Genomic DNA, 26,155 nt, shown 5'->3' on the forward strand with positions numbered 1-26,155 from the left:
TAGCTGTGGCATTTACTCTTTCTTTTAAGAAGAAAAGTGTTAAAAGGGATTAGGGAAGGATAGTTATAAACCAATACCTAATTAGTAGATGCATATAGTTCAAACATTTTAAATGTGACTCACTGCCTTGCTGCATTTAACATTTAGCTGAGCATTTCTTTAGTGGACTTTGAAATATAAGCAGTTTAACCTCCTTAGCGGTATGGACGAGCTCAGCCGGAGGGCGCCGCTCAGGCCCCGCTGGGCCGATTTTCCTAATTTTTTTTAAAATCACCCAACTAGCACTTTGCTAGCTGCGTTGGAGATTCGATCGCCGCCGATCCGCCGCTACCCGACGCGAAAGGAGCCCCCCCGCATACCCCGTGTGCAGCCTGGCCTATCAGTGCCAGGCAGTGCTGCGGGGTGGATCGGGACTCCGGATGACGTCACGACGTACATCACGATCGTCGCCATGGCGACGGGGGAAGCCCTCCTGGAAATCCCGTTCAGAACGGGATTTCCGGACGGGCTAATGCGCCGGCGGTGATCGAAGTGTAGGGAGGGATGCCGCAGGGAGGGGGGAATCACGTCGCTAGCGCTAGGCTAGCTACATGATTTAAAAGAAAAAGCAAAAAATAGTGCTGCCCTGCCACCCTGGCGATGTTAATAGAACGCCAGGGTGGTTAAATATGTATTTTGAGGTAAGCCAATATTTTATTTTCATTCAAAATTTGTATTTTAATTGCAATTTGCATTCTAGTAACTCAAGTTTTTAAATGCCAAAATTAGTATGCATTTGTTTTATGTTTCACCATTGCTTTTTGTAAAATCTTTCAATATGTATCATGTAGTACAATACTTTGTAGCATTAATAATGGGATTGTATTTCAAGTAAAATGAGAAAACATAAAATGCACACAATGCATGCATACTACCTATTACTAAAAGCCAGCACAAATCTGCTTCCTAGCAAATAAAAACTGCTTAAAGCAAATGACAGCAGTTTTTATTTTTGCACATTGTTACCTTTACCCATCTTGGGGCTGTTTGGTGAACAGTTGGCCTACTTTCCTTCTCATGATTACTGTTATGCCAATGCCCTTTCGGGGGGTAAATGTTCAGCAAGCCCAGTAAGAATAATAATTGTAGTTTAACCACTTTACCTCCAAGGGTTTTTCCCCTTAAAAACTAGAGCAATTTTCAACTTTCATTGATATGTCTATTCACCTGCCAATAACGTTATCAGTACTTCACACTTAAATAATCGTTACTACCAATTAGGCTTTCTTTGGGTGGTACTTTTCAGTTACATTTTTCAGGTGGCCATCTGTCCACCAGCTAAAGCTCATCAGAAGATGGATGTTGCAACAGGACAACGACCCACAGCATAGAAGTAAATTAAAACCAGAATGGCTTAAACAGAAGAAAATATGCCTTCTGGAGTGGCTCAATCCTGACCTCCACCAGATTAAGATGCTGTGGCATGACCTCAAGAAATCGATTTACACCAGTTCTGTAAAGAGGAATGGTCAAGAATTACTCCTGACTGTTGTGCATGTCTGATCTGCAACTACTGGAAACGTTTGGTTGAAGTTATTGCTGCCAAAGGAGGTTCAACCAGTTATTACATCCAAGGATTCACATACTTTTTCCACCTGCACTGTGAATGTTTACATGGTGTGTTCAATAAAAACATGGACACATTTAATTATTTGTGTGGTATAAGTTTAAGCAGACTGTGATTGTCTATTGTTGTGACTTACTGTAGATGAAGATCAGATCACATTTTATGACCAATTTGTGCAGAAATCCATATAATTCCAAGGGGTTCACATACTTTTTCTTGCTTTTGTACAAGCTCATAATTTAAAAAAATAGCGGTAATATACCCTCTTGACATACATATTAAAAAAGTTCAGTCTTTAACCCATTCAGGTTCCGTCGTTTTCACGTGAGAAATGTTCACCTCCCATTCATTAGCCTATAACTTTATCACTACTTATCACAATGCACTGATCTATATCTTGTTTTTTCCGCCACCAATTAGGCTTTCTTTGGGGGGTACATTTTGCTAAGAGCCACTTTACTGTAAATGCATTTAAACAGGAAGAATAAGAAAAAAATGGAAAAATTCATTATTTCTCAGTTTTCAGCCATTATAGTTTTAAAATAATACATGCCTCCATAATTAAAACTCACGTATTGTATTTGCCCATATGTCACACTTCTGGGCATTTGTTTGTTGCACCGCTCTTACACCCCAATGGTGATTATAGCTTCACCCAGCTACCTTCTATGAAGGCATTTATGTCCCCTATGGGGATTATATATATGTGGTGTATCTAACAAATGAGGTTGGCTGTATTTAACAAGCAACTCTAATACACCGTGAGTTTGTTGATCATACACCAACAGATTGCTGTTGAATTTCAGACATATGTATTACACATTGTCAGTGAGGATCATGTGGGATAGCTACACCCCATGATACAGTTATCTGGGGGGGATCAGCAAAGACCCCTGCAGGATCACTCACCCAGCTGACAAATTACTAGCATATTTTACAGTATAAATTAATCTGAGGGGTGTCTCTGACAATAAAACTCCCTTGCAAATCCCTGGGGACAGTAAATTTGAATCAGACAAATACTGCCAAACAGGGAAAAGTTTTAACTAACTTTATTTGTGTACATAATGGTCAAGCCTGGTTGGGCAACGTGTGACAGACATTAATTACCTGTGCAACCCTTTCGGTAGTGAGATATTGGTATAAGTTTAAGCAGACTGTGATTGTCTATTGTTGTGACTTACTGTAGATGAAGATCAGATCACATTTTATGACCAATTTGTGCAGAAATCCATATAATTCCAAGGGGTTCACATACTTTTTCTTGCTTTTGTACAAGCTCATAATTTAAAAAAATAGCGGTAATATACCCTCTTGACATACATATTAAAAAAGTTCAGTCTTTAACCCATTCAGGTTCCGTCGTTTTCACGTGAGAAATGTTCACCTCCCATTCATTAGCCTATAACTTTATCACTACTTATCACAATGCACTGATCTATATCTTGTTTTTTCCACCACCAATTAGGCTTTCTTTGGGGGGTACATTTTGCTAAGAGCCACTTTACTGTAAATGCATTTAAACAGGAAGAATAAGAAAAAAATGGAAAAATTCATTATTTCTCAGTTTTCAGCCATTATAGTTTTAAAATAATACATGCCTCCATAATTAAAACTCACGTATTGTATTTGCCCATATGTCCCGGTTATTACACCGTTAAAATTATGTCCCTATCACAATGTATGGCGACAATATTTTATTTGGAAATAAAGGTGCATTTTTCCATTTTGCATCTATCACTATTTACAAGTTTAAAATAAAAAAAAATATAGAAATATTTCATCTTTACATTGATATTTAAAAAGTTTAGACCCTTAGGTAAATATTTCCATGTTTTTTTTTTTTTATTGTAATGGATTTTTTTTTTTATAGTAAACATTTTATTTGGGTACTTTTGGGAGGGTGGGAAGTAAACAATAGATTTATAATGTAAATGTGTGTTAATTCTTCTTTTTTTTTTCAGGTGTAGTATTACTTTTTGGCCACAAGATGGCGGCCATGAGTTTGTTTACATGACGTCACTCTAAGCGTAGCACGCGCTTAGAGTGACACATCGGGAAGGGAACGGCCAGAAAAGGCGCAGCTTCCGAGAGAAGCTGTTGCTTTTTCAGCGGGGGAGAGGAATCAGTGATCGGGCTCCATAGCCCGATACATTGATTTCTTGGCTACCGAATCCGCGGCCGGGAGTGCGCGTGCACGCGCACGATCGGCCGCGGGAGAGCGCGGTAGCGTGCATGGTTCCTGGACGTAGAAACTACGTCCAGGAACCAAAATAGTTTAAGGTAACTATTTATGTATTTTTTTTAATTGTTAATTTTTATTTGTGTAACTTTTGGGGAGTGTGACGGTAAGGGGTTTATTTTAAGTGTAAATATTGGTCTTTTAAAAAAAGACAATTGTGTAGGTGTAATTGTACTATTTGGCCACAAGATGTCCTCGCACATAACTTTCCTGTGCGTACTATCAGTATGCAAACAGGAAGTAATGCGTGGACGTGTAAGTATTGGCTTTTATTGATGCTGGCGATCATTCACTCGGTGACTTAGATCAATGAGCAGGAACTGCATTCCCATTCATTGACCTCCCCTCTAATGATCAGCGGCGAGAACAAGCGTGGGAGCGAACGGGAGTGTAAGACGGCAAAAGACGTTGGTGAAGAGGGGTTTTGCAGGGACGTAGATACTCGTCCCGGAGTAGGGCAAGTGGTCAAAAGTAAATACTTACACAACTATGTCTCTCCATCATGGGTCACTTGTCTCTCCTCTTGGTGCTCCTCTTGTCTACTGCTCGCTTTGCTCCTCTTGTCTACTGCTTGCTGGAACTATGTGAGATGTGTTGGGGTGAAAGCATTTGTCTGTCTGACACTTCCCACATAGTTTCAGTTAAGAGTTTAACAGAGTAGAGGAGAAACCACAAGGACAAAACACGGAAGTGGAATAACATGTAGGTATTTAACACTTAATGCCAATTCTTATTTTTAGTATGAGGAGGGGAGCTCCTGTGGCTGATCTCAATATGGGAAATTTGGAATTGTTTCTTGCTTGCACTCTATATAATGGCTGCACCCAGGACAGAGCATCCCTTTGCTCCTCATCTTCTCATCGGGTTGTTAGAAATACCACTGAACGAAAGAGGTGGAAAATAACCAGAACCCTGGAAAGCAGCTATCGAACTCTTCAACTCTGCAAAAGCTCCTTCAAATGAGTATATGGTACAACTTAGTAATTTATTTTTTGGACTATAAGACGCTCCGGACAATAAGATGTACCTAGGTTAAGAGGACAAAAACCTAGGAAAAATTATACTAAACCTGGTGCGTCAATGGTGCTGGCGCTTCTTATGGACATTCTCCTCTCATTTATTATGTCCACCTTGTGCAATCTTTGTAGCTCTTGTGTCCCGGTGTCCTCCTTTGTCTCCCTGTGTGTGTCTTATGTCCCCGTGCCCTCTTTCCTCCTGTGCCCCCTCCCGCCCCCCCGTCCTCTGTCCCCCTCTGTCCTATGTCTCCCTATGTCCTGTGTCCTCTTCCAGAAGATGCCAGTGCTTTATCGATACATAATAATAATATGGTAGGACATTAGACTATGGTAGGATTAGATTGTGAGTTCCTCTGAGGACAGTCATTTACATGACTATGTAGTCTTTAAAGTGCTGCAGAAGATGTCAGTGCTACTGTATATAAATACATAATAATAATATGGTAGACTATGACTATGGTAGAATTAGATTGTGAGCTCCTCTGAGGGCAGTCAGTGAGTGACATGACTACGTACTCTGTAAAGTGCTGTAGAAGATGTCAGTGCTATATAAATAGATAATAATAATAATAATAATAATAATAATATGGTAGGACATTAGACTATGACTATGGTAGGGATTAGATTGTGAGCTCCTCTGAGGACAGTCAGTGACATGACTACTCTGTAAAGTGTTGCTGGTCATGAAGGAGGAAGGGCATATTTCCACTCCGAATCTGGGTCCAATAAAACAATAACATTTCTATAGCGCTTTTCTCCCATAGAACTCAAAGCGCATTACAAGAGGGGAAAGGAAATGCTGCCCATCTCACCTATGGCTTGCTGTCCAGATTGCACTTTGGTGTTAAAGTGGATCCGAGATGAACTTTTACTCCTTGCATAATTGTGTTCCTTACATATAGTTTATAGGGCATTCCTCAAGCCAAATACTTGTTTTGTTTTGTTTTAATACTCTAATTCCCTATAAACTAAACAAGGCACACCCACAGCTTCTCCAAAGTGCCTTGGCGCTTGCAAGGGATTGTGGGATTTCAGTCTGGGCAGGTGAAAAAGGTGTTACTAGCTATAGATTTCAGTGGCAGAGTTTTCACAATCTGAGAGCTGCAGTGCAGATACAGATCAGTTGCCTGTGTAATGGAGGAGATAAGAGTGGAGTTTTCACAGAATATGCAGATTAGCATGCCTAGATACAGATAAGCTTGCCTGTGTGTGTAATTGTGTAATAGTGACAAGCAGAAAACATGTCTGCTCCCATTGTATCACAGGAAAAAAATATTAATATACTGTTGAAGCGGTGTCAGAATTCTAGCGGTTTTATTTATGCAGGAAAAGATGTCATATGTTTTAATGTTCTATGCAAAATTTCATGGTAAAGTGAAAAGTTAGAGTACTTTATATTGCTCAGTGACATAGCATATTCCAGGCTGTGAGGCCTATAAGATTATTCTAGTTACAAAAAGTTAGAGCATTCTTGTTTATGCTAGTGCGTGGCCATGACATTTAAAGTGGCTTCTGTGTGAAGACAGAAAAGCAAGTTAAAGAGAATCTGTATTGTTAAAATCGCACAAAAGTAAACATACCAGTGCGTTAGGGGACATCTCCTATTACCCTCTGTCACAATTTCGCCGCTCCTCGCCGCATTAAAAGTGGTTAAAAACAGTTTTAAAAAGTTTGTTTATAAACAAACAAAATGGCCACCAAAACAGGAAGTAAGTTGATGTATAGTATGTCCACACATAGAAAATACATTCATACACAATCAGGCTGTATACACTCTTCCTTTTTAATCTCAAGAGATCATTTGTGTGCTTCTTTCCACCTGCAGCTATCTTCCACTGAAGTGTCAGGCTGTTTCCTCCTGCAGAGTGCAGACAGCTCTGCCTGTATGTAATTCCTCACTATGTGAAAGCCCAGCCAGCTCAGAGGAGGATTTATCCAGCTTGTAAAAGATAAGAGAGAAGATAGAAGCTGCTCTAATCTAAATAATACACAGGCAGTGTGCAGAGAGGGGCCTGGAGGGTGGAGATGCATCACAGAAACACAACACTGAAGAACTTGGCAGCCTTCCAGACACAGGCTGACAAGTCTGACAAGAGAGAGATAAGTTGATTTATTACAGAGATGGTGATAGTAGAATGTGCTGCAGTAAGCCAGAACACATTAGAATAGCTTTTTGAACTTGTAGGATGATAAAAAACAGGATGCAATTTTTGTTACGGAGTCTCTTTAAACTTACATTACTGCAGTAATTATAAATGCACATAATTATTACACACAGATATTATTAATCTAAATATTAATGATCAATACAGTCCTTCTAAAGAAAGGAATAGTTATTGTTAAACCCTATATAATAGAATCTATTACTTTGAAACATGTAAGCTGTATTCTACCCATGAAAGATGAGACAGTAAGACATTCTCGTGAGATTGTTATGGTTCTGGAAGAATTGTTGACGTGCTCTAGTCTCAGAAAGCTGATAACACATGATGTTTTGGGAACAAGTTATATAAATATTAAACAAAGAAGGTGTTTTCCCAATTAGTTAAAGATGACAATGATGCCACCTAGTGGTCTCATATTCTTATGAAATCAACATTATTAATAGATTGTTATTTGTTATGAAATGCTGACCTCTGCCGGTGGACATTATATTTATTTTATAAGAAAGACAAAAATATAGACATTGATTTTATATTATTAAGATTTAATATGTAATTATTCCTTATATGATTCATTGTTTTAAGAAGAATTATATAATAAGCTTTATATTTAAATAAGTATATTAGAAGCCCTGTATGTTTTAATAAGCCTTAAATTGCTGAAGGCTCTTGCAGGTCTGTGTTAGTGTCAATCTGACCTGGGAAAGTACCAAGACATTCCAACATAATTAACAGGGAACACTTTATCAGAAATGCGTCATGAATGACATTGTTTAGTCTCCATGTCTGGGTCAGCCAACAGACAAGATGGCTGTTGACGTCCATTTTAAATTACGTGCGTCAGAAATGACCTAAACAAAATGTCAAGCACTCCAAATGACGTTAATTCCCACAAGATAAGGTAATTAAGAATTTATAAACAATAATATTGTGATTTAGGTATTCAAAACATGATAAAGCATTGACGCACGAAAGCTTTAGCCAATCAGAGCCTGGGATCCAGGGAAAGTCCAGATTAGGCAGCCATATTGCCTCCAACCCCTATAAAAGTAGAAGCTGAAAGCTCATAGTTTGCAGAAGCCCAACAATCTCCTGAGAAGACACATGAGGCAGAAGCTACCTTCCCACAAGTGGTTCTAGATGCTGAAGAGATAACAGAGAAGGGGTAATATGCTTAATATTCTGGTGATTTACTTTATTAATTTTTCAGCATTAAGTTTTATTAAGATGTTAGCAAGAAGTTTTTTTAGAAGCTATTTTTTATGCTATTTCTTTAAGAAGATTACTACAAGTTTTACACAGCTACTAGATACACAGCTATTGATACAGATGAGACTACTTTTGATCTTATTCTACATAACACAACCGTTATATTACTTTTTGAATGTACTTAGAAGATTGATAATTGCTTGGCTCTAAAGCCTTGATAAGATGGAATACTGTTAATAAGGAAACACTACCTGGAACTGTTTATATTTTGTATATATGCTGTATGATTAAGCAAATACATTTTTTAATATAAAATCACATACTGAGTGCTCTGATTCATTTCAAGGTATACCGTCAATCTATAATTACTGTTATAGAGGGTTTAGACCCCACTATGCCGGATTTATATGATAGCAACGCTTTAAGGGCTGGACCTTTACTGAGTTGGCAATCATGAAAAAGGCAAAAACCGCTCTGGTTTTTGACAGCGGTTTGAAGATAGATTTGCTGTGTAAACTAGTTTTATGCAGCATGCAGCTGAATTCCTATAGCCGTGTTTAGTGATTCAGGCTGCGGTTGCATAGCAGAACAGCAACCGCGGCGGAATCAGAAATGGCCATGGCTCCTATTGGAAAATGGCCATAAGCAACAGATGAAGGAGGCTGGGGCGACAAAGAGGAAGTTTAGAAGGGGAGAAAGGGCAAGAAAGAGAAGGAGAAATAGAAAAGTAGGGAGAATGGAAGCAAGGAAGAGAGGGAGGGAGAAAACATCATGCAATTTTCACTGCAAATGTGATTGCATTAATAGTTGATAGAAGATCGATTGGAAGGGTAAAAACTATACACAGTTGCCTGCCATTGGACCAGGGGCAGGAAGAGTGACAGAGAGGACACAGGAGAGAGGAGGAGGGTGTAGGGAACAAGTAGAGAGAGACTGTAAGATAAAGGAAAGCATGCTTTTTTTTTTTTTGTTAATGCTGGGCAGATAGAACAGTCACTCTAACATCCAAAAGCACTCCCTCCTCCAGCCTGTAAATGGGAGGGGGTGAAGCTGTGCAGTGTGTGTGTTTGGGCTGACTGGGGAGCAGAGCTGAAGGGCACAGGGAAACATATATTTATCTGTCATGGCACATGCTGCTAAATTTATGCGCAGTGTATTAAGTGTAAAATCTCAGTTGTCCTTTCATGCTTTCTGTCCTTAATACATTTATGTTTACATATTTTCTTTTTCTCTTGTAGGTAAAAAGGAATCACCAAAGGTATGTGTCACATATATAAGGCCATCAGTGTCATGAAGTTCAGTTGTTTTGATTTTTGAGTAGGGGGGGCTCACCGTATTCCGCGGAATTCCGTTTTCCGCAATTTCGTCCGGAATTTGGTGGTTCCGTTCCGTTGCATCGGAACGCAATTGCTATAGAGCTAAAGCGGAAATTCTGCGGAATTCCGCTGGAATGCGGATTTTTGTAAGCCAATCACAAGGAAGCCCCTAGAAGAAGCTTAAAGTGAAAACAACAGGATTTCTGCATGAAAATAGGAATTTCTGCACCAATCAGAGGCTTACAAAAACCACCCAAACGGATTTCTGCATGAAAATCAGAATTATTTCAGCACCAAGTACAGTCTTAACAAAAAACAATCAATCCTATGTTAGCAACCAGCTCCCTAGCTAGCTCACCTATCCCAACCATTTTGTATAGGTCCCATAGCCTATGCAACACCTCCTGCGGCGCCAAAACGACCGCCATGGAACCACCGCCAGGTCTCATAGCTTACGCGACACCTCCTTTGGCGCCAAAACCACCGCCATGGAACCATGCCAGGTCCCATACCTTACGTGACACCTTCTGCAGGCGCCAAAACCACCGCCAGGTCCCATAGCTTACGCAACACCTCTTGCAGTGCCAAAACCACCGCCATGGAACCACAGCCAGGTCCCATAGCTTACGCGACACCTCCTGCGGCGCCAAAACCACCGCCATGGAACCACTGCCAGGTCCCAAAGCTTACACGACACCTCCTACAGCGCCAACATGACTGCCATGGGACCACCGCTAGGTCCCATGGCTTAAAGAGAATCTGTATTGTTAAAATCGCACAAAAGTAAACATACCAGTGTGTTAGGGGACATCTCCTATTACCCTCTGTCACAATTTCGCCGCTCCCCGCCGCATTAAAAGTAGTCAAAAACAGTTATAAAAAGTTTGTTTATAAACAAACAAAATGGCCACCAAAACAGGAAGTAGATTGATGTACAATATGTCCACACATAGAAAATACATCCATACACAAGCAGGCTGTATACAGCTTTCCTTTTGAATCTCAAAAGATCATTTGTGTGTTTACCTTCTGTCCCCTTCTTCTCTCATGCACTGAACATTACAGGCTTCCTGCAGACAGCTCTGCCTGTGTTTGTAATTCCTCAGTATGTGTCAGCCAGCTACTTTCACAGCCTAACAGAGGAGGATTTTTATCCAGCTCTCTTCTATCACTGATAAGATAGCAGCGAAGCTGCTGGCTTATGTAAATAAAACACACACTGGAGTGTGCATAGAGGAACAGACCAGCACAGAAGAGTTGGCAGCCTTCCAGACACAGGCCGACAAGTCTGACAGGGGAAAGATACATTGATTTATTACAGAGACCGTGATAGTACAAAGTGCTGCAGTGAGATAGAACACATTAGAATAGGTTTAGGAACTTGTAGGATGGTAGAAAAAAACGTTGTAATTTTTGTTACAGAGTCACTTTAAGCGACACCTCCTGCGGCGCCAAAGCGACCGCCATGGGACCACTGCTATGTCCCATGGCTTAAGCGACAAAAATTACTTCTTTCCTATGTTGCTGTAACTTACAGTAAGTTGTAGAAATCTGACATTACCGACAGATTTTGGACTAGCCCATCTTGACATGGGGGGTTCTCAGGGTTTTATTTATTTTTAAAAGCACTTAGTAAATGGCAGTTGCTCCGTCCACCTGCCAAAAAAGGGTGCAGCGAGCCGGGAGGCTGGCCAGCATCTTTGTATAAATCTTTTTCAGGGAATGTCTTTATAAAGAATAAATGCCATGCTGAGAATCCCCCATGAAGAGATGGACTAGCCCAAAACCTGTCCGTTCTGTCAGATTTCTACTTCCTACTGTAAGTGACAGCAACATAGGAGAAAAAAAAAGTATGAACGCTAATGTAGTGAACGCTAATGTGGATATTGGGAACGCTGTAGATGTGATATACTTGGACTTTGCAAAGGCCTTTGACACTGTCCACACAAAAGTCTGGTGCAAAATTTGAGGATGCAAGGACTGGGGAAGAGTCTGTGTGCATGGATAGGGAACTGGCTAATGGACAGAAAACAAAAAGTTATAGTCAATGGATCATACTCAAATATGGGTGACTGTTAGCAGTGGCTACAATTACTAGGAATCAGGGATGGTCGTAGTCAGTAGTGTTGATCGAACACCCAGTTATTCGGGCTCGTGTCGGCTCGGCTGAACATGGTCCAGATGTTCGGGATATTCGGCCGAACACCAAGCCTAATTGAAGTCAATGGGGACCCGAGCATGCCTGAAAAAACGTGCAAAATGAGGGAAACTTTTGCAAAATAGGTTGGAAATAGTGTGTGTGTGTGTGTGTGGGGGGGGGGGGGGGGAGGGCATTTACACATAGATCTTAGGCTCACAATAACAGCAGGGACTCATGTTTGCAGAGCAGTGCGCCAGTTATACTTGACTATAAAACAAATAAAACTCCCAAAAAAGGCATATGTGTATGGGGAAAAACTGCACACTTAAGGCCAATGCAGTTTATCACCATAAATTTATAAATGTTATACAAATGAGATCCTGAAAAGCTGTCCTAGTACCAATGGGACCGGCAACGCTAACCCAGCACACATGATGGAAGAGGAGGTACAGGAGAACAAGGCCATGCTTTGTGACACAACCAAGGCTTTGCATGATGACAAAATGCATGCTTAAAGCAATGCATTTTGTCGCCATGCATTGATAAAAATAATAGAAATTAGATATTCCTGAAAAGCAGTCCTACCAATTTGACACAACCCAGCCCTTGCATGAGGACAAAATGCATGCTTAAAGTCAACCCGAGGTGCTGGTCCCAGATAGGAATAGGACTGCTTTTCAGGAATATCTCCTTTGTATAATATTTATCAATGCACGGCGGCAAAATGCATTGGTTTAAAGTGAATCTGAGGTGAGAATGAGATGGAGGTTGCCATATTTTTTTCCTTTTAAGCAACACCAGTTGCCTGGTTGTCCTGCAGATCCTCGGCCTCTAATACGTTCAGGCATAGACCCTGAACAAGCATGCAGCAGATCAGGTGTTTCTGACAATAATGTCCGACCTAGCAAGATTACCTGCATACTTCTTTCTGGTTTAATTCACACACCACTGCGTCCAAATAGATCATTATGGCTGCCAGGTAACTGGTATAGTTATAGCTGTGTTTACTGAAGAAATCAATGTTGAAGATCAAGGAAGACGCAAGCACAATGGAACAGGAGGAATTCAGAGAGGACACCGCACAGCGTGATATACACATCAGGCAATCTGCCCCAGGAACTGCTGGTCCCTTGTATGATGAAGAGGACGAGGAACAGCTGGAGTTGGAGTTGGAGCAGGACATGGTTGCCTCCACTGCCGAGGGACATGGCCATGCACGTTTGACTTCCACAATTCAGTGGGAAATGGGCAGGAGAAGACGAGGAAGAAGGTGGGCATGATGCTGGTGATGGTGCATCACAAGCAAGCACAGAACATGATGATGATGATGACGAGCAACCTGTTGGGACTCCGGCACACATGGCTCAGTTCATGTTAGGCTGCATTGAATGTGACCTGCACATTGTCAGAATTCAGGCAGACGTGGATTACTGGGTTTATACTAGTGATGGGCGAACACCTGGATGTTCGGGTTCGGGAAAGTTCGCCGAACATGGCCGAGATGTTCGGCATGTTCGGGCCGAACCCCGAACTTCCCGAACATCCTGCTTTTGGGGGCCCTATGGGGTCGCAGGCATAAGGGGGGAGCATGCCCCGATCGCGGGGGGGGGGTCGGAAATTCCCCCCACCCCCTCCGCTAGCGCTCCCCCCTCTGCCCGCTTCCCCATACAAAAGTTTAAGCAAAGTACCTGTAATAGTGGATGGCCTGGCAGTGGCACTGTGGAGTGAGGAGGAGGAGTCCGGAGAGTGACGCGTTGAGGGAGGCCGGGCAGCGGGCGGTTCAGCGGTAGTACCCTTGTGGTACCTCCGCCCTTTCTCTGACCTCACGCTCGCTGCCCGGCCTCCCTCAACGCGTCACTCTCCGGACTCCTCCTCCTCACTCCACAGTGCCACTGCCAGGCCATCCACTATTACAGGTACTTTGCTTAAACTTTTGTATGGGGAAGCGGGCAGAGGGGGGAGCGCTAGCGGAGGGGGTGGGGGGAATTTCCGACCCCCCCCGCGATCGGGGCATGCTCCCCCCTTATGCCTGCGACCCCATAGGGGGGCCGTATTCGGCCGAACAGGGCCCTGTTCGGCCGAACAGGGGCCCTGTTCGGCCAGGTTCGGCCAGGAATTGAGCCGTTCGGACGAACGCGAACAGTTCGGCCGAACACCACCAGGTGTTCGGCCGAACTCGAACATCACCCGAACAGGGTGATGTTCTGCAGAACCCCGAACAGTGGCGAACACTGTTCGCCCAACACTAGTTTATACCCTTCTGGATCCACGGTACAAAGACAATTTTACAACATTGATTGAAGAAAGTGTCAGACAGGTAAAAATGCAAGAATATCAGAAGGCCCTTGTGGAGAAATTGGTGAGCAGATTTGCATCCTCCTCCAGCCACGCCAACAGACTGACTTCCGCTAACCCAGGACTAGGAGGGGAGCAAAGAACAACACAAGCTGCAGCTAGTGCCCACAAGGGAATGGTATCGGCAGTGTCCAAGGTGTGGCAAAGTTTTCTGACACCCAGGCAGCAGCCCACAGAACAGCATTCACGCAGTTCCACCTGTAACAATGCTCGCCTGCAGAGGATGGTCAAGGACTACATGTCAGATGGCGTAGCTGTGTTCAACGATCCATCAGTCCCCTTTAATTAATGGGTCTCTAAGCTAGACACCTGGCACGAACTGGCACTGTATGCAATAGAGGTGCTGGCTTGCCCTGCCGCCAGCATTATGTCCGAACGTTGTTCCAGTGCTGTCGGAGGCATCATTACAGATAGGCGTATCCGCTTCTTCACAGCAAATGTAGACCGTCTGACACAAATAAAAATGAATAAATCATTGATTGGAACCGACTTTGCAACACCCCCCGACCAAGCACAGAACATCTGTGCCACAGAAGTTTGGCAGTTGACTGGATAAGCCTCGGTACTGCTCCATCAGGTACTGGACTACTGCACTCTTTTGCCCGCAAAAGCGTGCTAACATGTGCAGCGTCGAATTCCAGCGCGTGGGAACATCACCCACTAAGCGATGGTTGGGTAGACTGAATCGCTGCTGCAACTTGGTGAGTGCGGCTGAAGCGGTACTGACTTTGCGAAAATGCTTTGCCACTCGTCGCACCTTTTGCAGAAGATCTGCCACGTCTGGGTATGTCACGTCGGCGATCGAGCAAAATCTTCCGCATGGACGGCTAGACCGGAATCGGCGGGAACTATTGATTTCGGTCGGAAATCAATTGTTTGCGTTTGGGCAACGATTTCACAGCAGATTTGATCACAGTGATCGAATCTGCTGTATATCGGCGGGAAAATTGTTAGGTGTATGGGCCCCTTAACACCTTATACTGTACACACAGTGCAGGCACTAGAGAACAGCCTATACTGTACACACTGTAGGCAGCAGAGATCAGCACACTGCAGCTAGCACGCCGAAAAATATGAGGGTTACATTGTGCAGTGCGCTTAGCCGAAAAATGGGTGTGGCCAAGGACCAGAATGTGGGTGTGGTCACGGGTGTAGACAAATTTACATGAACTTAGCAATGGTGGGACATTAGATTAGGACAGTGGTGGCAAACCTTTTGGAGGCCGAGTGCCCAAACTGCAACCAAAAAGTCATTTACAGTGGCTTGCAAAAGTATTCGGCCCCCTTGAAGTTTTCCACATTTTGGCACATTACTGCCACAAACATTAATACATTTTATTGGAATGTCACTTGAAATACCAATACAAAGTGGTGTACATGTGAGAAGTGGAATGAATATCATACATGATTCCAAACCTTTTTTTTACAAATAAATAACTGCAAAGTGGGGTGTGCGTAATTATTTAGCCCCCTTTGGTCTGAATGCAGTCAGTTGCCCATAGACATTGCCTGATGAGTGCTAATGACTAAATAGAGTGCACCTTTGTGTAATCTAATGTCAGTACAAATACAGCTGCTCTGTGACGGCCTCATAGGTTGTCTAAGAGAATATTGGGAGCAACAACACCATGAAGTCCAAAGAACACACAAGACAGGTCAGGGATAAAGTTATTGAAAAATGTAAAGCAGGATTAGGCTAGAAAAGATTTCCAAAGCCTTGAACATCCCATGGAGCACTGTTCAAGCGATCATTCAGAAATAGAAGGAGTATGGCACAACTGTAAACCTACCAAGACAAGGCCGTCCAACTAAACTCACAGGCTGAACAAGGAGAGCGTTGATCAGAAATGCAACCAAGAGGCCCATGGTGACTCTGGACGAGCTGCAGAGATCTACAGCTCAGGTGGGGGAATCTGTCCATAGGACAACTATTAGTCGTGCACTGCACAAAGTTGGCCTTTATTAAAGAGTGGCAAGAAGAAAGCCATTGGTAACAGAAAAGAATAAGAAATCCCGTTTGCAGTTTAACACAAGCCATGTGGGGGACAAAGCAAACATGTGGAAGAAGGAGTTTTGGTCAGATGAGACCAAAATGGAAAGTTTTGGCCAAAATGCAAAACGCTATGTGTGGCAGAAAACTAACACTGCACATCACTCTGAACACACCTTCCCCACTGTCAAATATGGTGGTGGCAGCATCATGCTCAGGGGGTGCTTCTATTCAGCAGGGACAGGGAAGCTGGTCAGAGTTGATGTGAAGATAGACGAAGCCAAATACAGGGCAATCTTGGAAGAAAACCTCTTGGAGTCTGCAAAAGACTTGAGACTGGGGTGGAGGTTCACCTACCAGCAGGACAACGACCCTAAACATAAAGCCAGGGCAACAATGGAATGGTTTGAAACAAAACATATCCAAGTGTTAGAATGGCCCAGCCAAAGTCCAGATCTAAATACAATCGAGAATCTGAGGTAAGATCTTAAAATTGCTGTTCACAAATGCTGTCCATCTAATCTGACTGAGCTGGAGCTGTTTTGCAAAGAAGAATGGGCAAGGATTTCAGTCTCTAGATGTGCAAAGCTGGTATAGACATACCCTAAAAGACTGGCAGCTGTAATTGCAGCAAGAGGTGGTTCTACAAAGTATTGACTCAGGGGGCTGAATAATTATGCACACCCCACTTTGCAGTTATTTATTTGTAAAAAATGTTTGGAATCATGTATGATTTTTCTTCCACTTCTCTCGTGTACACCACTTTGTATCGGTCTTTCATGTGGAATTCCAATAAAATTGATTCATGTTTGTGGCAGTAATGTGACAAAATGTGGAAAACTTCAAGGGGGCCGAATACTTTTGCAAGCCACTGTATCTATCTCAAAGTGGCAACAGCAATTTAAACTAAATACTGTACAAACGTTTTAACTCATACATGAACATTATGGAAAATCCAAGTTGAAAATAAACTGTGAAGATAAACAATTTCATCCATCCTACTCCAGAAAAATGTATTCATTTTTTTTAGAACCTCCCAGTTTTATTTTCTGTTTTAAAAAGCTAAAAAAGTAGGTTTAATGCTATTGTCTCATATGATGATGATTCAGCTTTTCCCATAGTCTCGCAGTTAGCAATCATGTGACCCCCAACAAGACAAATTCAGCAATCATGAGGCCCCCAACAAGAAAAAATTAGCAATCATGAGGCCCCCAACATGACAAATTCAGCAATCGTGAGGTCCCCAACAAGACAAATTCAGCAATCATGAGGCCCCCATGGGGGGGTGTCTTATAATAACCAGCACCGGGTGTCAAACGCCCTAGGTACGCCACTGGGTAGACACCTCTCACCTGGCTTCTGAATTCTCCTCTACTGGCTGCTGTGCCTGGCAATACTGTTTTGGGCTGGATTGGGGATGATGTGTTTGCTGAAAGGCCTGGCAGTGATGCTGTGGCCTGTCTGGCGGTGATGCTGTGGCCGGATTGGCTGGCGGTGATGCTGTGGCCGGGTTGGCTGGCAGTGATGCTGTGACCTAGCTGGCAGTAATGCTGGGCTGTGCTTGGCTGGTTGAAGTAGATGCTGACCTGACTGGTGGTGATGCTGTGGCCTTTTTGACAGTGATTCTGGGCTGGTTGGCTGGTGGTGATGCTGGGCTAGCTGGCCTGGATAGTTTAGGTAGAGACAGGAGCCCCCCAGTTTAGGTAGTGAGTGACAGGCACCCCAAAGGTTAGGTAGTGAGTGACAGGGACCCCCAGGTTAGGTAGTGAGTGACAGGCACCCCAAAGGTTAGGTAGTGAGTGACAGGGACCCCCGGGTTAGGTAGTGAGTGACAGGCACCCCAAAGGTTAGGTAGTGAGTGACAGGGACCCCCAGGTTAGGTAGTGAGTGACAGGCGCCCCCCAGGTTAGGTAGTGACAGGGACCCCCAGGTTAGGTAGTGAGTGACAGGGACCCCCAGGTTAGGTAGTGAGTGACAGGTGCCCCCAGGTTAGGTAGTGAGTAACAGGTGCCCCCCATGTTAGGTAGTGATAGGCGCCCCCCTCACCTGACAGCCAGGAGCAGCATCAGACCTCAGTATAAGCCAGCGACCAGTTAGAGCGGGCGCACAGACCCACCACACTGTATATGCGGAAGTGATGTCACTTCCGCATATCAGTGCAGTTTCCGCTAGGTCCTAGTGCCCGCACTAGTGTTCGCCGGCTGATCGAGGTTTGATGCTGGCAGCGGCGGCCAGCGGGGAGGGGGGGGGGGCAGCAGCGGCCGGGGGAGACAGCGCGGCACCCCAGTAAATAGATTGGGGCACCCTAGGACATGTTGGGGGCACAGGCCCCCCTAAAATAGGGCTAGCGACGCACATGGCTGTCAGCAACTCGTAGGGACGCAGGTCCGGCTATTTGAGGTGTTGGCAAAACCTGTGCCATAGCGGGTGAGGAGTCGCTCCCAGGCTCCACAAGGTTCACCCAGTGCGCCGTAAGGGAGATGTACCGACCCTGGCCAAATGCACTCGTCCACGTGTCGATGGTGAGGTGAACCTTGCAGGCAACTGCATTTTTCAGGCTTCGGGTGATGTTTGCGACCACGTGCTCCTGTAATGCTGGCACGGCACAGCGCGCAAAGTAGTGGCGGCTGGGAACCACGTAACATGGTATGGCCATCGACATCATGGATTTGAAGCTCACTGTCTCCACCACTCTATGTGGCAGCATTTCGTGACATAGCTAAAACATCCCAACAATACTACCACTCCTTATACAACCTCAAAGGGAAATATGATAACATGCCAACTGGAGATCTTAAAGCTAAAATCATGACCTATGCCACTGAAACTAAGCTTCCCACGGTTCTGAACGAGACAGTAGCAGATTTCAAAGCAGATTTCACAGGAGATTAGTTGCTTGCAAGCATCAGAGCAGCAACAAGAGGTAAATGTATCACTATTATTAATAACTGGGATCCCAAGGGATTTGAAGAAATGGACATCTATGTACCTATCTTGGTCTGCCAGGATGTGTGTGGTCAAGATGAACATAATGCCATTACTTTTGTATGCCATGCAGACTGTCCCAGTCTTCCAGTCTACTTGCCCAACACCTTTCTGGCTAAAATACAAACTTGTTTTTCTAATTTTATTTGAAACTCTAAACCTCACAGCTATAAGTTACTGTGTAGACCCAAAGACAGAGGTGGTAGCATTATAATTATTATTATGGATTTGAATAGCGCCAGCATTTTCCATGGTATGGGATTGCAAGACCCTAAACATACTATCACTCAGTTTTGTTGATGCAAATTTTAGACTGGATTCAGAATTGGGAGTCAAAACAATGGGTGGAGCTAGATTCTTTATTGTAAACTGTTGATCATAGAGCCCAACTATGGACTCTACCTGCTCCTAGGCCACCCAAAGAAAATCAGTTGTTTACTCCCAGGACGCATTTAAAAAGTTGGCACTTGTTCCAGCAGCAGTATAATTTGTCTACAGGACAAAGTACCTTGGAATCCTTACTAGATAATGCAGCATTTGCAATAGGCATGGGGCCTCCCTCTGACTTGGGTTGGGCCAGCCAATTTTGACCCTAATTGAGGCATATTGAGGGTAGTAGAAACATCCTGGAAAGGGAAAATATCGCAAACATGACAGGCAACCAGTGATCAACTGGTTCTTATGGAATCAAATTAAAACTTTTTATCTCTCAATCACCCCAAGATCAGAAATAAATAGGGATATTGACTTCCAATAGGGAGAATAATTTTGGTTATCAATTAGAGTCCGAACAGCGGGAAAAAATATTCACTACAATCCACAAATCTTCTACTACAGCCCATTTCCAGGAGAGGAACAATATAATAATGGCAAGATGGTTTAGATGGATACGTGTAAAAAGGCGTCTGGGAAAAAAGCCCGGATGTAGCCAATAAATGTAATTTTATTTAAAAAGGCGCCAGATGTAGCAGATAAACCTGATTTTGTTAATCAAAGGGTGCCCTATGTAGCCAATGAGCGTGATTCTTTTTACAAAAAAGCGCTGGATGTAGCTACTATTTGAATAAACCCTAATCATGGTGGTGCCTAACCTTAAACTAATCGCAGCAAATATCATGGTAGTCTATGGTAGTGCCCTTTTTACACAGGCTGCTACGGCGCCCTTTTCAACTGATACTGTTTAGATGCCCCAGCCAGGTGACTATAGTCAGATGAGTCAGACATATGCTTGAGATATTGTAGGGAGAAAGGAACATACAACCAAATCTGGTGGCACTGCTCTCTTATTAAACCATTCTGGAGATCCACGTTTTCCCTACATGGATACGTATACTCTAGAAAACATCCTTTTATACCAGAAATAGCATTGTCACTGATCCCTGGAAAAGTCTCACAATGCAAAAATGATGATCTTGATAGTGGTAAAATTGCTGATTGCTCATAATTGGAAAAACACTACAATTACAACCATGCATCAAGTTCTTACAGAGATGAATGATATCAGTAAGCTAGATATTTCCCAAATCACCTTTATTCTTAAGCGTGATCTGAGGTACGCCTGTTTTCTGCCCTTCTCCCGCCCACATCTATGTGGCCTGTTTTATATACAAACTCAAGAGGAGGGGTTTGTCTCTTTGTTAAGAATTCTTTTACAGCTGTCCTCAACAATGAGATGGAGGAAGATTGAAAAGATGTGGAGTCCGTTTGGGTAAATATTCATGGTGGAAATAAAAGTTGCCAATTGCTTATACAGGCCACCTCTTATTAATGAAGCTGCAGAACTGCGATTACTACAGCAGATTGAAAAAGCTGCAAGTAAAAATGAGGTCATAGTTATGGGCAACTTCAACTTTCCAGACATTGACTGGGGTATTGAGGCTACCCATTCTGGTAAAAGCAGCAGATTTCTGGCAGCACTACAGGACAATTACTTGACTCAAATGGTAACGGAACCAACTAGGGGGAATGCGTTACTGGATCTGATCATTTCTAATAGACCAGATAATGTATCAAATGTGCAGGTTCAAGAACATTTGGGAAATAGTGATCACAACATGATAACCTTTGATCTGGTGACTGATAGGCCACGGGGCAGCGGGACCACTAAAACTATTCATTTTAAAAAAGCAAAGTTCCATCAGCTTAGGCAGGCACTAAGTTTGGTGAACTGGGATAATGTACTACAAGGGGAGGACACTGAAGGGAAATGGCAAGCTTTTAAACTTATTCTCAATCAATATTGTAGTATGTATATCCCATATGGAAACAAAATGTCTAGGAATAAAAAAAAGGCCTCTATGGATGAATAGAAAGGTTAGAGATAAAATGAAGAGGAAAAAGAATGCCTATAAGGTTCTAAAACAGGAGGGGGCCGAGGCTGCACTAAGCAATTATAAGGAGTGCAATAAAAATAGTAAAAAAGAAATTAGGCTGGCAAAGATTGAAGCTGAAAATCAAATCGCTACGGATATCACATCTAACCCAAAAAAGTTTTACAAGTACATCGACTCTAAAAAAAGAAAGGTTGACTGTATTGGACTCCTAAAGGATTAGGGGGGAACTTAATGGTGGATGACCAAGGTAAGGCAGAGTTATTAAATGCTTTCTTTGCTTCTGTCTTCACAAGGGAAACATCACTGTTGCAAATTACAGAGGCAGAAGAGTCTCAATCTTCCAACTGGAATATTAAATACTTAACGCAGGAAGAAGTGAAGGCAAGACTAAATAAATTAAAAATAGACAAGGCACCTGGCCCGGATGGCATGCATCCTCGGGTCCTAAGGGAATTAAGTTCAGTTATAGATAAACCCCTTTATTTTATCTTTTGTGACTCTCTTTCAACTGAAAATCAAATCGCTAGGGATATCAAATCTAACCCAAAAAAGTTTTACAAGTACATCAACTCTAAAAAAAGAAAGGTTGACTGTATGGGACTCCTAAAGGATGAGGGTGGGAACTCAACGGTGGATGACCAAGGTAAGGCGGAGTTATTAAAGCGGACCCAAACCAAACATTTTTTTTTTTATTAAAAATATTTAGTTGCACCACTCTAACACATACAAAGATAAATCAACACTCCTTCAAACCTATGAGCATTTCAGTGCATGCTTTTCACCCTTCTCTTTTCATAACTAGGGTTATACTGGGGGCAGCCATTAGCAATTCCTCCATTGCTACTCCACCAGTTTGCCGGATTTTCACCCTTCTCTTTTCATAACTAGGGTTATACTGGGGGCAGCCATTAGCAATTCCTCCATTGCCACTCCACCAGTTTGACGGATTTTGTCCCGGCAATTTGAAAGGCAATAAATGTAAAATATTTTATATTTGGCATCATGCAGCTGAAAAAAGGCTGCTATTTATTATTATAATTAAGAAAATAGATTTTATTTCTGAAATCTTGTATTTTTAATTTGGGTCCACTTTAAATGCTTTCTTTGCTTCTGTCTTCACAAAGGGAACAGCACTGTTGCAAATTACAGATGCAGAAGAGTCTCAATCTTCCAACTGTAATATTAAATACTTAACGCAGGAAGAAGTGAAGGCAAGACTAAATAAACCTGTAAGCTTAACATCAGTTGTATGCAAACTATTTGAGGGGTTACTAAGAGATACTATACATTACTTCATAGTAGAAAATAATCTTATTTCTCAGCATCAACATGGGTTTACTAAAGACAGGTCCTGTTTGACTAACATGCTCAGCTTTTATGAGGTAGTGAACGCTAATGTGGATATTGGGAATGCTGTAGATGTTATATACTTGGACTTTGCAAAGGCCTTCGACACTATTCCACACAAAAGTCTGGTGCAAAAGTTGAGGATGCAGGGACTGAGGAAGAGTCTGTGTGCATGGATAGGGAACTGGCAAATGGACAGAAAACAAAGTGTTGTGGTCAATGGATCATACTCAAAATGGGAGACTGTTAGCAGTGGGGTCCCACAGGGGTCTGTACTGGGTCCAGTGCTCTTCAATTTATTTATTAATGACCTAGTAGACGCAGTAGTGAGCAATGTTGCTTTTTTTGCAGATGATACAAAATTGGGCAGAATCAACTCTCAGGAAAATAGTGTCATATTGCAAGTTGGAGACATCAAACTAGGAGAAGGACTTAAGAGTACTCATCGACAACAAGTTAAATAATCGTACTCAATGCCAAGCCGCTGCAGCTAAAGCTAACAAAATTTTGGGATGCATTAAAAGGGAAATGAAAACTCGAGATGCTAGCATACTATTGCCCCTGTTTAACTCTCTAGTAAGGCCACATCTGGAATATGGAATTCAGTTCTGGGCACCACATTACAAAAAAGATATTGCAGTTTTAGAGCAGGTGCAGAGACGAGCAACAAAATTGATACGTGGAATGGAAGGTCTCACTTACCAAGAAAGGTTAGATAAACTGGGTTTATTTAGTCTAGAGAAAAGACGCCTTAGAGGGGATCTAATTAACATGTATAAATACATCAGAGGGCAATATAATAGCTTGGCGGATTAGCTTTTTGTACCTAGGCCTTCTCAGAGGACTAGAGGACATCATCGGTGCATGGAGGAAAAACGTTTTAGCCATTTATTTAGGAAAGGGTTCTTTACAGTAAGAGTGATTAAGATGTGGAATGCATTGCCACAGGAAGTCGTTATGGCAAACTCTATACCTGCATTTAAAGGGGGCTTAGATGCTTTCCTTGCGTTGAAAGACATCCATGGCTACAATTACTAGGTAATGCCCAATGATGTTGATCCAGGGATGTTTTCTGATCGCCATCTGGAGTCGGGAAGGATTTTTTTTCCCTTTTGGGGCTAATTGGACCATAACTTGTAAGGGTTTTTTCGCCTTCCTCTGGATCAACAGGGATATGTGAGGGAGTAGGCTGGTGTTGTACTTTGTTCTCTGGTTGAACTCGATAGACGTATGTCTTTTTTCAACCAAAATATCTATGTAACAGAAGGCATGATATAATCCATACTATGCTATGAAAATACATTGTATCTACATCTGCAGTTCATCATTTATTACGAAAAAAAATTGAAGAGCATTTGAGTTTCATAACCAAGAGGTGTTGATCTATATATATAATAGACTAAGTGCCTCAACCTTCAAACAAGAAGAAGAAGTACTTTGCATGAGAAAATTTATGCGTGTTCAAACACCAAGTTTAAGGCCTCTTTTCCACGGACTGTTGAGGTGTGTGCTCAGCAAGCAGTTACCAGGCAGCAGTGAGCAGATACCAGGCAGCAACAAGCAGTTACCAGGCAGCAGCAAGCAGTTATCAGTCAGCAGAGAGCAGATACCAGGCAGCAACAATCAGTTACCAGGCAGCAGCAAGCAGTTACCAGGCAGCAGTGAGCAGATACCAGGCAGCAACAAGCAGTTACCAGGCAGCAGCAAGCAGTTACCAGGCAGCAGTGAGCAGATACCAGGCAGCAACAAGCAGTTACCAGGCAGCAGCAAGCAGTTACCAGGCAGCAGCGAGCAGTTACCAGGCAGCAGCGAGCAGTTACCAGGCAGCAGCGAGCAGTTACCAGGCAGCAGCGAGCAGTTACCAGGCAGCAGCGAGCAGTTACCAGGCAGCAGTGAGCAGTTACCAGGCAGCAGTGAGCAGTTGTGAGAGTTTGAGAGCCATTTCACTGCCTATTCACAGTCCATGGAAAAGAGGCCTTACCCTAGCGAGTCTGACATTGCAAATGTGGCCTAATTGGCTATTCATGAGGCAATGCTCATGCAAATGCATGCACAAACCAATACCACAAAGCAGTCACCCTGCTACATGCTACATTAGCACTATCCGGCTTAGTGCACACCAGAGCGGTTCGGCCGCGTTTTGCGATCCACTTGCGGCTGCGGATACGCTTGGGTAATGTATTTAAATGGGCTGGTGCACACCAGAGCGGGAGGCGTTTTGCTGAAACGCATACTCCTGAGGTGAGGCATTTTTTTGGATTGCGGAGGCGGTTCTGCCTCCAATGTAAAGTATAGGAAAAACGCAAACCGCTCTGAAAAACGGCAGTTCAGAGCGGTTTTGCAGGCGTTTTTGTTACAGAAGCTGTTCAGTAACAGCTTTACTGTAACAATATATGAAATCTACTACACCAAAAACGCTTTACAAAACCGCAAAATGCTAGGTGAAATGCTACAGAAAAATAAGAAAAAGCGTTTCAAAATCTGCTAGCAGTTTTTGGTGTGCTCCAGGCCTCCAGGAGCGCCACGGGGAGGATTCCCAATGCCCCCTTTTTATACAACTGGGGGGACCGCAGGGTCCCAGGCTCTCTCACTGCCTGGAAACCACAGCGGCACCCCGGAGGGGGAGGCTGGGTGGCATGGACGACCCCCCCAAGTGTGGCCAGCGCCGGGGAGAGCCGTCTGCACCCACCTCTCAATATTAAAAACAGGCACTTACCTTAACGTCCATTGCGTTCTGCTACATGCGCATTAATTTGGGGGCACCACATGAGAAAGGAGAGAAGCATGGGTCACCCCGAGCCTTAGAGCTCAGGGCTGGCTCACATACAGCACTCCAGAGGGGGGGGGGGAATACAGGCGCACTCACTCCAGGGTTCACACCACCGGAGCAAGCCATCCACCACCTGCCTCCAAAGGCTACAAACTGCACAAAATGCTTTCCATGAGAAAATGAATGCGCATGTAGCAGAACCCAATGGACGTTAAGGTAAGTGGCTATTTTTAATATTAGGAGGTGGGTGCGGACGGCTCTCCCCAGCGCTGGCCACGCTTTGGGGGGGGGGGGGGGGGGCGGCTGCGCCACCCAGCCTCCCACTCCGGGGTGCCGCTGTGGTTCCCAGGCAGCGAGAGAGCACTTTGCAGTATTGGTTTTTTGACCCTGCATAGTTTGGCATGCGAAAGCAAATGCATATTTGCATGAGCATTACCTCATGAATAGCCAATTAGGCCGGATTTGCAAAGCCAGACTTGCTAGGGTTAAACTTGGTGTTTGAGCACGCATACATTTTCTCATGGAAAGCCTACTTCTTCTTGCTTCAAGGTTGAGGCACGTACTCTATTAGATACATAGATGCGGCGTATGCTACGACGCGGGTTGGCTAGTACTGATTAATTTGCTAACTATATCAGAAAATGATCTGCATTCAACTGATATCAAAAAGGCCTTTGATGGTGT

The 26,155-nt window shown here is 43.3% G+C and overlaps 1 protein-coding gene across 3 annotated transcripts in view; it reads left to right on the forward strand.

Annotated features, from left to right (window-relative positions):
• LCP2 (lymphocyte cytosolic protein 2) overlaps positions 1-26,155 on the forward strand; it is a 537,761-nt gene that overhangs the window by 377,009 nt on the left and 134,597 nt on the right. For all 3 annotated transcript variants that reach the window (XM_068277396.1, XM_068277395.1, XM_068277394.1), the window contains exon 11: positions 9,474-9,493. In XM_068277396.1, coding sequence (XP_068133497.1) covers positions 9,474-9,493 — 20 coding nt within the window. The remainder of the gene's footprint in view (positions 1-9,473; positions 9,494-26,155) is intronic.

Source organism: Hyperolius riggenbachi, chromosome 3 (genome assembly GCF_040937935.1).
Source record: "Hyperolius riggenbachi isolate aHypRig1 chromosome 3, aHypRig1.pri, whole genome shotgun sequence".
NCBI classification, from domain to species: Eukaryota; Metazoa; Chordata; class Amphibia; order Anura; family Hyperoliidae; genus Hyperolius; species Hyperolius riggenbachi.